General features: G+C 44.1%; 1 protein-coding gene across 2 annotated transcripts in view; it reads right to left on the bottom strand.

The window, feature by feature from the left end:
* Positions 1-12,105, bottom strand: part of Tubgcp2 (tubulin gamma complex associated protein 2) — a 37,562-nt gene that overhangs the window by 25,007 nt on the left and 450 nt on the right. Inside the window, exons 2-5 of one of the 2 annotated variants that reach the window (XM_045151147.1) lie at positions 5,867-6,054; positions 4,493-4,621; positions 2,103-2,279; positions 870-1,029 (exon numbers count right to left, since the gene is read on the bottom strand). In XM_045151147.1, the coding sequence (XP_045007082.1) occupies positions 870-1,029; positions 2,103-2,279; positions 4,493-4,621; positions 5,867-6,040 (640 nt within the window). In that variant the 5' untranslated portion in view covers positions 6,041-6,054. The remainder of the gene's footprint in view (positions 1-869; positions 1,030-2,102; positions 2,280-4,492; positions 4,622-5,866; positions 6,055-12,105) is intronic. The other variant, XM_045151150.1, reaches the window with a different exon arrangement.

Genomic DNA, 12,105 nt, shown 5'->3' with positions numbered 1-12,105 from the left:
CACTAAGCCTTAGAACTGTGAAAGTCCTGCTTTGCCTGCCCAGCTCTGTTGTCATTTGATGTGCCTGCTGAATGTAGCTGATAAATTTTGCCTCTCATAAGAATTCTAACAGCCTAGGTTACTGCTAAAACACAACATAAAACAGACTCTCTACTAACTTGCAGCAGGGTCATATTTGCTCAGGGACAGGAGAAAACAATGAGCTTTGCAAAATTGTTCTGCAAGGTGTTTGTAAAACTGAAGGTGAACCTCTGAAACTAAAAACACAGAGAAACCATAAGCTGTGATAAAACACACCCATTCCACATTTCCTCTTGAGCTTGGGCTGTAAGCAAAGGGGCAGGGTGCCATCAGTATTCTATACAAATGCACAAAGTCTCATTTATCAGTCTGAAAAAGGACTCTGCAAGGTTGCTGCAGCCTATGGAACTGATCCTCAATGGTTTCTCCTGAAATAACAGTGAAGTTTATTACACAAAATTTGAAGGCTTTTGATAGCACAATCCTAACACCAACATCATCTTGGCAGAATCTGTAACAATCAAATTGCTGTTCAGAGAACTATCCTTATGGTCCTGGTTCCCACACATCCTTGAACAGCCTTGGAAGCTAGCTGTGAGCTATCTCGTGCCTCTGGTAGGAGAAATGCAAGAACTAGGTGAACACTCCAGTAAGTATTTGCTGGTAAGTATGGACAGGAATGTGGAGGATGGCTGGTCTGCATCAGGTCTGGTTGAGGAGCTGATAATGGTCACTGGTCTGCTACTGGACTTAAGCATGACACCAACAGCTTTCCTGCCTGCTAAGATGCCACCATGCAAACAAATGTGTGGCAAAATCCCCAGCGTTAGTAAGAAACACACACATACCTATTGGCAAAGTTGTGTCTGAGCTAAAGCCTGAACCAATCAGGAAATCTCCAGCCAATGTTGGCCTCTCATATACCCATGATGGGAAGACTGGGAGCTGTTGGCCTGAATTTTTTTTGTTCTGTTTGTCTCGAAGCATCTTTCTTGTAAGCTCCAGGGACTAGAAAAGACATTTTAGAACAAAATCAGAAAGATAAATTATTGTGCTTTTGAAGTAAATACATTTAACACACAAGAGAATCACTGTTTTTAAAAACGGAGATAGATTTCTACCTGCTCTTCACAATATCAGGGCTTGGGAAACAAGAGAGATAGAGAATCAGGCCCTCTTTTCAGGACCTTGTTGTCCAACATGGAGCGCACAGGTAAATTGGGGCACTGACAATGGGGGTCATGGGAGACAGGCTGTACCTTGCCACAGAGCTGGTGTTTCAGGCTAGGACACAAAGAATGACAAGCCTGAATCACTTTCCTAGCAGTGACTAAGTCTAACACCACTTACAGAGTGAAGACAGGTGTCAGCAACTGATATCATCATTACCCTTCTAGAGAAAGCCCTGGGTTATATCTATAAGGCAGCACCACAAAGGCCAAGTTCTGGACCATTTACAGAGCACTAGTTCTCCTGGGGTTTGGCCACCAGAGGCTGACCAGGTTGAACAATCTCGGGAAGCACTGGCTTGGACAGTCAGCTGTGTGCTCATAGGCCACATGTTAAGAGTGGTGTAGGGTCACATGAGCCATAGATAGGCTTAGTATTAACTGGTATATGGTATGTACTCAAAATGTTCAGCTGTGTGCTTATGAGAGCTGTTGTACTAGCACACAGTGGTGAGGTTAGGGCATGTCACACAGCTGGGACTCTGAAGATAGGTCTGAGGGTCTCAAAAGTGAGCATGGGACAGCTACAAAATGCTTCCTGAAACTCACATCAAAGACCAGTGTAAGACACAAGCAGCAACAAGTACAGCAGAAAAAACTTAAAGTACACTAAGAAGTTATAACGTACAATTCTGTCAGTAATTGTTGCAAACTCCAGCAGAAGAATGTGACTTGTGGTGGCTCATATTCACTGCAGGTGGGTTTGGCCAGACTCTCACTACAACGTTTACTCTTATGGCTCAACATTCTGACTAAAGGGCACAGTCCCGCCTCACCCTCAATGAATTTATGTTTTTTAACAAACAACAGATATGCCACAAACATAGTACCCATGAACTATGGTGGATGTACCTGCTGAAGTGTGGGGCCTGTGGCCACACTGCCCAGCTGTTTCCTCAGCTCCTCCAGCTCCTGTGTGGACATCTTGGAGGCTGCAGCAGGGATGCTGAAGCTTGTGGTGCTGCTGGCTGCAGCAGTAGCTGCAAGCTCAGCTCTTTCCTTTGCATTCTGTTGCAAATACTGCAGTGTCTGAAAACACACAGAAATGTGTGCTCACACTGGGTCAGCCTATGCATACCTTACCTGGCAAAACAAATCCTTCCTTTTTCCCTTCCACCGTTCCTTCCTTCCTAACTTAAATACCCATCCATGGGGGGCCATGGAAGCGTCCCATCAGCTTTCATATGCAATCTGATACTCAAAAGCTTAAGCTGTGTGCTACTGTCTGCCATGTCTGCAAAATACCAGGGGAAGGAAAACCTACAGCATTTAGTTAATCCCTAACTTCACCCCCAATGGAGAAACTTTGTTTTGTGCTCTCCTTGAAGTTTCCAGTGGCCACCTCAGATATTTGTCCTAGCACTGATGGTCTACATTTGTCTGGCACATGCCTCTAGACATCATGGAGTAGGGTCCCAACACATTACTCACTGATTCCTCTGCCTTAACATATGCAGGGACCAGCACAGCATTAGAGAAAAGCAGATGTGCCCACTCTATGGTACTACTCCAGTGTTTCTTGGTCTGTGTCCTTCCTGAATCATAATTCATTCTTTTTTAAATATTTTTTTTTTCCTTTTGATTTTTCGAGATAGGGTCTCACTCTAGCCCAGGCTGACCTGGAATTCACTATGGAGTCTCAGGATGGCCTTGAACTCATAGTAATCCTCCTACCTCTGCCTCCCAAGTGCTGGGATTAAAGGCGTGTGCCACCGCATCTGGCTTTTAAATCTTTTTAAAAAATATTTTATTTATTTAGTTATTTGAGAGGAAGTGAGAGAGAGAAAGAGAATGGGCATACCAGGTCCTCCAGCTACTGCAAACAAACTCCATGAGCCACCTTGTGCATCTGGCTTACATAGGTACTAAGGAATTGAACCTGGGTCCTTAGGCTTCTCAGGCAAGCACCTTAACCACTAAGCAATCTCTCTAGCTCTCACAGTTCATTCTGATTCACTGTATGGTTTAAAGTGCCCCTCCACCAAAAGCTCACATATTGAAGGCTTGGTCCCCAGCTAGTAGTATTATTGAGAAGGGACTGGTGGAGTTGGGAAGATTGCTCAGTGGTTAAAGATCCTTGCTTGCAAAGCCTGCCAGCCTAGATTTCATATCCCAGATGTAAGTTGGCACATGTACCTGAAATTCATTTGCAGTGTCAGGAGACTCTGGCATATCACTACACAACCACATGAAAATTAAAAAAGAGAAAGGGAAGGCATTGAGTCATGAGGGCTCTGACCTTATTAATGGAATAACACACTGATGAACTCTTGAGTGGGGTGTCAGAAGGTGGGCATGGTTGGAGGTGTGTCTTTGACAAGTATACTTATCTTCTTAATTTTTTTTTGTTCATTTTTTATTTATTTATTTGAGAGCGACAGACATAGAGAGAAAGACAGATAGAGGGAGAGAGAGAGAATGGGCGTGCCAGGGCTTCCAGCCTCTGCAAACGAACTCCAGACGCGTGCGCCCCCTTGTGCATCTGGCTAACGTGGGACCTGGGGAACCGAGCCTTGAACCGGGGTCCTTAGGCTTCACAGGCAAGCGCTTAACCGCTAAGCCATCTCTCCAGCCCTTGACAAGTATACTTATGCAGGAACCTTCCTGACTACACAGATTCCCAGGTGCTATGAGTGAGTAGCTATCACTTTCCTCACATGCTACTCCCTCATGTTCCATCTTACCATGGGCCTAAAAGCAATGGAGACTGAAACACTAACTTTAAAAAATATATTTATTTATGAGAGAGAGAGAGTGAGTTGAGTCTGTGTGTGTGTGTGTGTCAGAATGCATACAGACATGCCAGGGCCTCCTGCTGCTGCAAATGAACTCCAGACGCATGTACCACTTTGTCAGTCTGGCTTTACATAGGTACAGAGGAATGGAACCCAGGCCTTCAGGCTTTGCAGGCAGGTACCTTTAACCACAAATCAATCTCTTCAGCCGCTGAAACACTAACTTTTAAGCTGGATGTCTCAGGTGTTTTACCACAGCATAGAAACAAAGCTATCATATTCTCCAAACACATGCCTTCAAAACACTGACTTGCATGAGGCAGAGCTGCTGACTGGTGAAGAAGGGCAGGGAATACAGAAGGAAGTAAATACATGTGAAGTACTGCCTGCACCTCAGCATGAATTCTCTCAGGACCACAGGCAGGGTGCACCTCTTTGGGAATAATGGAAGGTGTTCTCAATGAGCCCAACACAAGTATGATGCTGAAAGCAATGTAGAAAGCTTACCTCTTTGTCTTCTGTGAGCTTTGACAATAGGTACACAAGTGGGTCAAGGTTCCTTGTATTTTTGGATTTCAGTTCATCATATTTCTTTAAAAAGTCCTCTGGTGTACGAGAAAACTCTGCAATTTTAACCTCAAAAGCACAAACATAAAAAATTTAATGACAATAATTAAACACTTTAAAAAAAAAAAATTCAAGGGCCAGAGAAATGGCTTAGCAGTTAAGGCACTTGCCTGAGAAGCCTAAGGACCCAGGTTCGATTTGCCAGTACTCATATAAGTTAGATGCACAGGTGACACATGCATCTGGAGTTTGTTTACAGTAGCTAGAGGCCTTGGCAAGCCCATTCTCTCTCTCCCTCTCAAATAAAATAAATTTAAAAATATTTTTAAAACCTTAAGAAAATTAAACATAAAAATCAAAACAAGAGTTAAATTAGATAAACCAAATGACATCTGTGACATAAAAGCAAGAAAACAAAAAACAACAACAACAAAAAAAAAAAAGCAAGAAAACATGTCAACATTTCATTAAACTGACTGGTCCTTCCCATGTTTTCTCTCATGGTATGCCTTTTAGCCCTGGTTGTACTCACAGTTCTCCTAAGTTCATACACTTACTGAATTCATTTCCTCCATACTTAATGATTGTACAGGCTCAGAGCTGTGCTTTATTTAAAATGTTTATGACACCCTAACAACAAATTGCATGTGTGTGCATCTTGAGCTCTAATCCACTCCATCCCTTAACTTATCTGACTGTCCTAGTGCTATTATTAAGATCTCTAAACAGTGGAAGCTTTAAAATGTGTTTTAGAAATAGATTTCAAATTCAAAGATTTTTTGTTTTTGTTTTTGTCTTTCGAGGAAGGGTCTCAATGTAGCCCAGGCTGACCTGGAATTTGCTATGTAATCTTAGGGTGGCCTGGAACTCATGGTGATCCTCCCACCTTTGCCTCCCTGAGTGTTGGAATTAAAGGCACGTGCCACCACACTCAGCTTCTCAAAAGAAATCTACTAAAGATCTATTATTTTTAATTATAAATTATTTAAAAAAGGAAAAATACTTGAAAGATAGTTCAACATAATTACTAACAGTTTTCCTTCTTTCTTCCCCAATATTAGCTGCATATGTAAAAACCCTCTCCTTGGGGAACAAAGGAACCTGTTAAGTCAGGGTTCAAGGGCACTGTCACCTTGGACTTCCACTGACCCATCCGTACAATGATGAACTAAGTGACAGGAGCTGTTTGGAGTTACAGAGGAGAGTGAATACCATGCAGCATTATGAAAGTATTCTTAGCCTTCATCACTGGCTCTGCTGTGGCTACCAGAGGAACCTCTCCCTTCAAGCCCTGTACCAGAGACAGGTGCCCACCTTTGCACTGTGGGCAGAGACATTGGTCGTAACATATGGTGTCCGGTTTTTCTGCAGCAGGTCAATGTAAACCTCAGCTCCATCCCCACCATGGACACGTAGGAGGCTGAGCAGCTCATTGACATCGTGGTGAATTCGAAATTCACTCATGGTTGAACTCTGAGAAACAAACATATCACAATGTTCTCCTAAAGGTAAGGGGAAAGTAGTTCATAAAATTAAAATCCAAAAATTCTTTTGTCTTATTTCAAGACTCTGACAAATATATCACTGTCTGGCCCAACCTAAGCTAGACAACACAGCAGCCTCTTTCCCCTCCCTGGCAGTCTGCTCCCTCATAGAGCTGCTGAGATTTGCCAGCAATCATCTCTGGTAATACAGAGTGCTAGCTCCTACCACCAGCTGGTTTCTAGCCAAAACCACCACTTAGGGAGCCAGCCATACCAGGTAAGCCCTCGAACAGACTCCACAGAGTTGGCTTTCCATTTCTGCTTCCTTCAGCTGGTGGACAGCAACTTCTGGCCCTGATTGGGCACACACAATGGCCTTGCCCTTTGAGGGAGCTTGACCAGGCCAAGACTACTGCCCCTGTCCCCAGATAGTAAAACCATCCTTTGTGAGACCACACCCAATTATTTTATTCTTTTTTAAAATATTTTTTGTTCATCTTTATTTATTAGTTATTTGAGAGCAACAGAGAGAGAAAGAGGCAGACAGAGAGAGAAAGAGAGAGAGAGACTGGGCGCACCAGGGCATCCAGCCACTGCAAACGAATTCCAGATGCGTGTCCCCCCTTGTGCATCTGGATAACATAGGTCATGGGGAATCGAGCCTCGAACTGGGGTCTGTTTGAGGGTTCACAGGCAAGCACTTAACCGCTAAGCCATCTCTCCAGCCCCAATTATTTTATTCTTGACAACTTCACACATGTATACATTTAAAAATATTTTATTTTTATTTATTTGAGAGAGAGAGAGAGAGAGAGAGAGAGAGAATGGGCACACCAGGGCATCCAGCCACTGCAAACGAATTCCAGATGCATGTACCCCCTTGTGCATCTGGATAACATGGGTCATGGGGAATCAAGCCTCGAACTGGGGTCTGTTTGAGGGTTCACAGGCAAGCACTTAATCGCTAAGCCATCTCTCCAGCCCCAATTATTTTATTCTTGACAACTTCATACATGTATACATTTAAAAATATTTTATTTTTATTTATTTGAGAGAGAGAGAGAGAGAGAGAGAGAGAGAGAGAGAATGGGCACACCAGGGCCTCTAGCTACTGCAAACGAACTCCAGATACATGTGCCACCTTGTGCATATGGTTTATGTGGGTCCTGGGAAACTGAAACTAGGTCCTTTGGCTTTGCAGGCAAACGCCTTAACTGCTAAGCCACCTCTCCAGTCCACATATACACATTTTGATTGCCCTACTTACCTCCATTTCCCCTTTCCCCTCCCATTAAAACCCTTCTTTCCACTAGGGATGTTGGTGTATGCTTTCGATTCCAGCACTCAGGAGACAGAGGTAGGAGGACTGCTGTGAGTTCAAGGCCACCCTGAGACTACATAGTGAATTCCCAGTCAGCCTGAGCCAGAGTGAGACTCTACCTTGAAAAACAAAAACAAAACAACAACAACAAAAAATTAGGGCCACTTGCATAATCATGGGTGGGAGGTTATTTATCAGGGAATGAGCAATCCTCCAGTGCCACTCTCCTAAAGAATATCACTTCCACTCTCCCAGAAATTATCAGTTTCCACCATTTACTGCTAGAGGTATGTAGTCTCATGGACTCCTCCCTGATCTATGATGAGATATTGATAAGACTCAATCAAATCCAGAAAATGGGATCTTCTATGAGTCCATGAGTGTAGTGGACTTGAAGAGAGCATTCCACAGTCCCACCTCTTATCCTCTTGATCTTATATTCTTTCTGCCTCCTCTTCTGCAAGGTTCCCTGAACATCTGAACATTGGAGGGTATGATTTAGATATTTAGGACTGAGCACAAACTAGCTGCTTATTCTCAGCAACTCTGTCATCTGTGCATCTTTGTAATCACCTCTACCCCTTATATAAAGAATCTTCTTCATTTGAGGCTGTAAGCAGTACCAATCAAAACTGGACCAGTAGACTTTCTTTACAAGCAAGTACCGTTCATTGCTGAGCCATCTCCCCAGCCACACACATACTTTCAAATCAAGAGGTGTTGCAGTCAGGTTCACATTGCTGGTAGAAATTACCCAACCAAGAGCAGCTTCTGGGAAAAAAGAGGTTTATTTTGGCTTATAGGTTCGAGGGGAAGCTCTACGATTGCAGGGGAAAATGGTAGCATGAGCAGAGGGTGGACATCACCTCCTGGCCAACATAAGGTGGACAATAGCAACAAGAGAGTGTGCCCAACACTGGCAAGGGGACACTGGCTATAACACCCATAAGCCTGCCCCCAACAATAACACTGCTTCCTGGAGGTGTTAATTCCCAAATCTCTATCAGCTGGGAACCTAGCATTCAGAACACGAAAGTTTATGGGGGACACCTGAATCAAACCACTACATTCTGCCCCTGGCTCCCATAAACTGATATCCATACATGATATAAAATGCAATGCATTCATCTAACTTTAAAAGTCCCCACAGATTTTTATCAATTCCAATGATGTTCATACAGCCCCATAATCCAAGATCTTTTAACTGAGCCATAATACCAAAAATAACCTCAAAAAAACCATAATGGCACAGAGTAAACATTCACACTGCGAAAGATGGCATTGGGCATAGCAAAGAAATACTCAAGCAATACATAATTTAAGAAAACCAGGGCAAACAACAAACTGTAGCTGCAAGTCCAACAACTCTAGTAAGTGACAAATCTCTAAGTCCAATAAGTCTAAGCAGCAACAAGTCTCTGGCATCCCAATTCTGCCCTATCAGCTAGGCTACTCACAGTCCTGGAAAACTTCATAAGGGCCAACAGCTTTCCTCAGCAGCCATCTCATGGTCCCTTCATCTCCACTGGGTTTCCACTGCAACCCATGGCTCATTCTCATGACCCCATGGGGTTTTCATGCAGGCAACCAGCAAACCTGCTTCACACAGCCCATGGCCATTTCCAAAACACAAGAGCATGTTGCAAACTCAATGGCCCTCTCTTTCCTACATTTCTTACACTCCACAATACCAGGTAGGGTGCCATTTTGTTAATCCAGGGGGGAATAAAGCAGACTTTGAAGAACAGGACAATCCTTGAGCACTCAAGCCCCTTCAAAAGGGTCTACATTCTTTTGTTGCCCCATTGCAGGTCATCTATCCCAATCGGAAAGGTTGTAATCTCTCAAACAATTTGCAGGTGAATGGGCACCAATTTAGGCCTCAAGATTTCATTTTTTCTGTGCCATATCTCTCTGCTTACATCAGTCTGTTTCTATGCAAAGCAACCCTGCACAACTTCTCAGGACACAGGCATAACAGCAAACTTTTTACACAAACTGCTAGCCCAGGCCAAGCAAAGCTCTTTCTTACCCTCATAAACCAAACCTCACAGTCCATAGTTCTTACTGCATTCAGGTCTTTCAACTCTGACCAGAATAGTCCATCAAGCTGTACTTACAGCACTTCAAGGCATCTCTTAGGCCAAGGTTTCAAATCCTTCCACATTCCTCTTGAAAATTCACTCCAAAAGGCCAAAGCCATACTGTCAGGTCCTTGGTACCACTCTACTGTTGCAGTCCGGCTCACATTGCTAGTGGAAATCACCCAACTAAGAGCAGCTTGTGGGAAAAAGAGGTTTATTTTGGCTTACAGGCTCGAAGGAGAAGCTCCACGATGGCAGGGGAAAACAGTAGCATGAGCAGAGGGTGGACATCATCTCCTGGCCAACATAAGGTGGACAATAGCAACAGGAGAGTGTGCCCAACACTGGCAAGGGGACACTGGCTATAACACCCATACTCCCGCCCCTAACAATAACACTGCCTCCTGGAGGTGTTAATTCCCAAATCTCCATCAGCTAGGAACCCAGCATTCAGAACACCAAAGTTTATGGGGGACACCTGAATCAAACCACCACAAGAGGTGTTCATCACAATCACAATTAACACCACAAAACTGCAGGGCACGTGTTGTGAAGTTCCATGGAGTTGGACCCTGACTCTAACACCTGTGGGGTGTGGATGATAGGCAAGGAGCTGGTCACTTGTAAGCTTCCTCTGAAAAGGGAGAGTAGCAGAGAATAATGTCATTCTTATAAAGCACTGAAAGGCACACAGAATAAGCCAAAACAGATGTGCTGCTGGTACCACACAGCCAACCACCTGGACATGCTCACTTTTACCTGGGGAATGATTATGCACCCTTGGGAACTGCTTAGTTCTAGAAGGAAACTGGCCTGAGACACTGACAGTCTGTTAATGAGTTACCTCCTTATGAGTACCAGGGACCCTGAAGGAGGCACTTAAAGTTGCCACCAAGCAGAAAGCAAAAACCCAAACTTCCCCCTCAGATAGCCTCTGTGAATGCTGTGGCAACAATGAGAACTTTCCAAGTCCTGTGGGCTGTCCTGAAACATGCTAGATGACAAGGAAAGCATGAACCACAAATGCAAAGCCCCCTCCACTACACACGAGGGAAGTGAGCTTACTCCTGAGGAAAGATAAATCACTTAAAATTATATCCAGGAGGGCTGGAGAGATATGCCTGTGAAGCTTAAGGACACCGGCTTGAGGCTTGATTCTCCAGGACCCACATTAGCCAGATGCACTAGGGGGCACACGCATTTGGAGTTCATTTGCAGCGGCTAGAGGCCCTGGCATATCCATTCCCTCCCTCCCTCTTTCTCTCTCTGTCTGTTGCTCTCAAATAAATAAATAAAAATAAACTTCTATCCAGGAAAATTTCATTTATGGCACACATAAATATTTACACAGATACACTATATCCCAAGTATTAATTTAAGTAGTCTTCCATTCTGCCTAATTTGAGGATAATCCCAGAAGGCCACTCTCAACTTCAAGTAGTACTTTGAGCCTTTGGACATGTTTGGTGCAGCGATTGAAAAGGGTGCCCTTGGCAATAGTGGGCAATATCCAGGGACCATAATCAACACTACTGTTCTCCAGTCAGAAAAGCCCAATTGTGAATAAGTCTCAACAACAGTAATGGCTTACTTAACCTTTTTGATACTGCTTGGCTCCCATCTCCATCAGTCACCACAGATGTGTGAGACTGAACAGAACTTATCTGGAGAGTCTGTAACAGATTATAAATGAGCTAGGTGTACAATTCCAGTGAACAGTGATTAAAACACAGATTAAAAAGGGGCCTAGGGCTGGAGAGATGGCTTAGCGGTTAAGCGCTTGCCTGTGAAGCCTAAGGACCCCGGTTCAAGGCTCGGTTCCCCAGGTCCTATGTTAGCCAGATGCACAAGGGGGCGCACGCGTCTGGAGTTCGTTTGCAGAGGCTGGAAGCCCTGGCGCGCCCATTCTCTCTCTCTCCCTCTATCTGTCTTTCTCTCTGTGTCTGTCGCTCTCAAATAAATTTTTTTAAAAAAAGGCCTAATTGTACAAACTAGCTTGAACAACTCATTTTACAACTTGCAAAATATCAAGAACTCAAACGATTTTAGCTAAACCCGGAATATCAGAAGAGATAGAGTTCTTCCAAAGGCGTGTAAGCCTAGGTGAGGGACATGGTCACACAAGCATTCATGTCCAGGACACAGTGACAAAAAAGGTTTTATTATTTTTTAATCTGAGAAGGGGGGATTGAGTGTGCCAAGGCATTCTGCTACCGCACACAAACGCCAGATGCACGCGATACCTTGTGCATCTGGTTTTAAATAGATGCTGGAGAACTGAACCTAACCATTGAGCTCTTTCTCCAGTTCAAAGATGTTTTATTTTTATCTGCTAAACAAACAGTGCCCTTCTTGCCTAACAATGCACATCCGTTCAGGTAAGCCCTTGTTCAGTGATGAATATTCTGTGTAGAGGAGGCGAGTTAAATCCTACGAAGGCGCCATGCGAACATCTCAAGATCCCTTTTCTTTAGGTTAGCGTTTGCTCCCACGTCTGTCTTTCCTGCTGCGGGCTCTGATTTCTTCACTTCTACGGCCTAAACATCTGCAGCGGTGGAGGAGATAGACCAGGGCCTCTGGGCTAAGACTCTGGAGACACCTCAGGGCTGTCAGCAGAAAAGGGTCACACAAACCACGAACTTCCCAAAGCCAACTGGCTCCAGC

Source organism: Jaculus jaculus, chromosome 1, assembly GCF_020740685.1.
Source record: "Jaculus jaculus isolate mJacJac1 chromosome 1, mJacJac1.mat.Y.cur, whole genome shotgun sequence".
NCBI classification, from domain to species: domain Eukaryota; kingdom Metazoa; phylum Chordata; class Mammalia; order Rodentia; family Dipodidae; genus Jaculus; species Jaculus jaculus.
The sequence above is the reverse complement of the archived record's forward strand: the minus strand, read 5'-3'. Positions and strand labels throughout refer to the sequence as shown.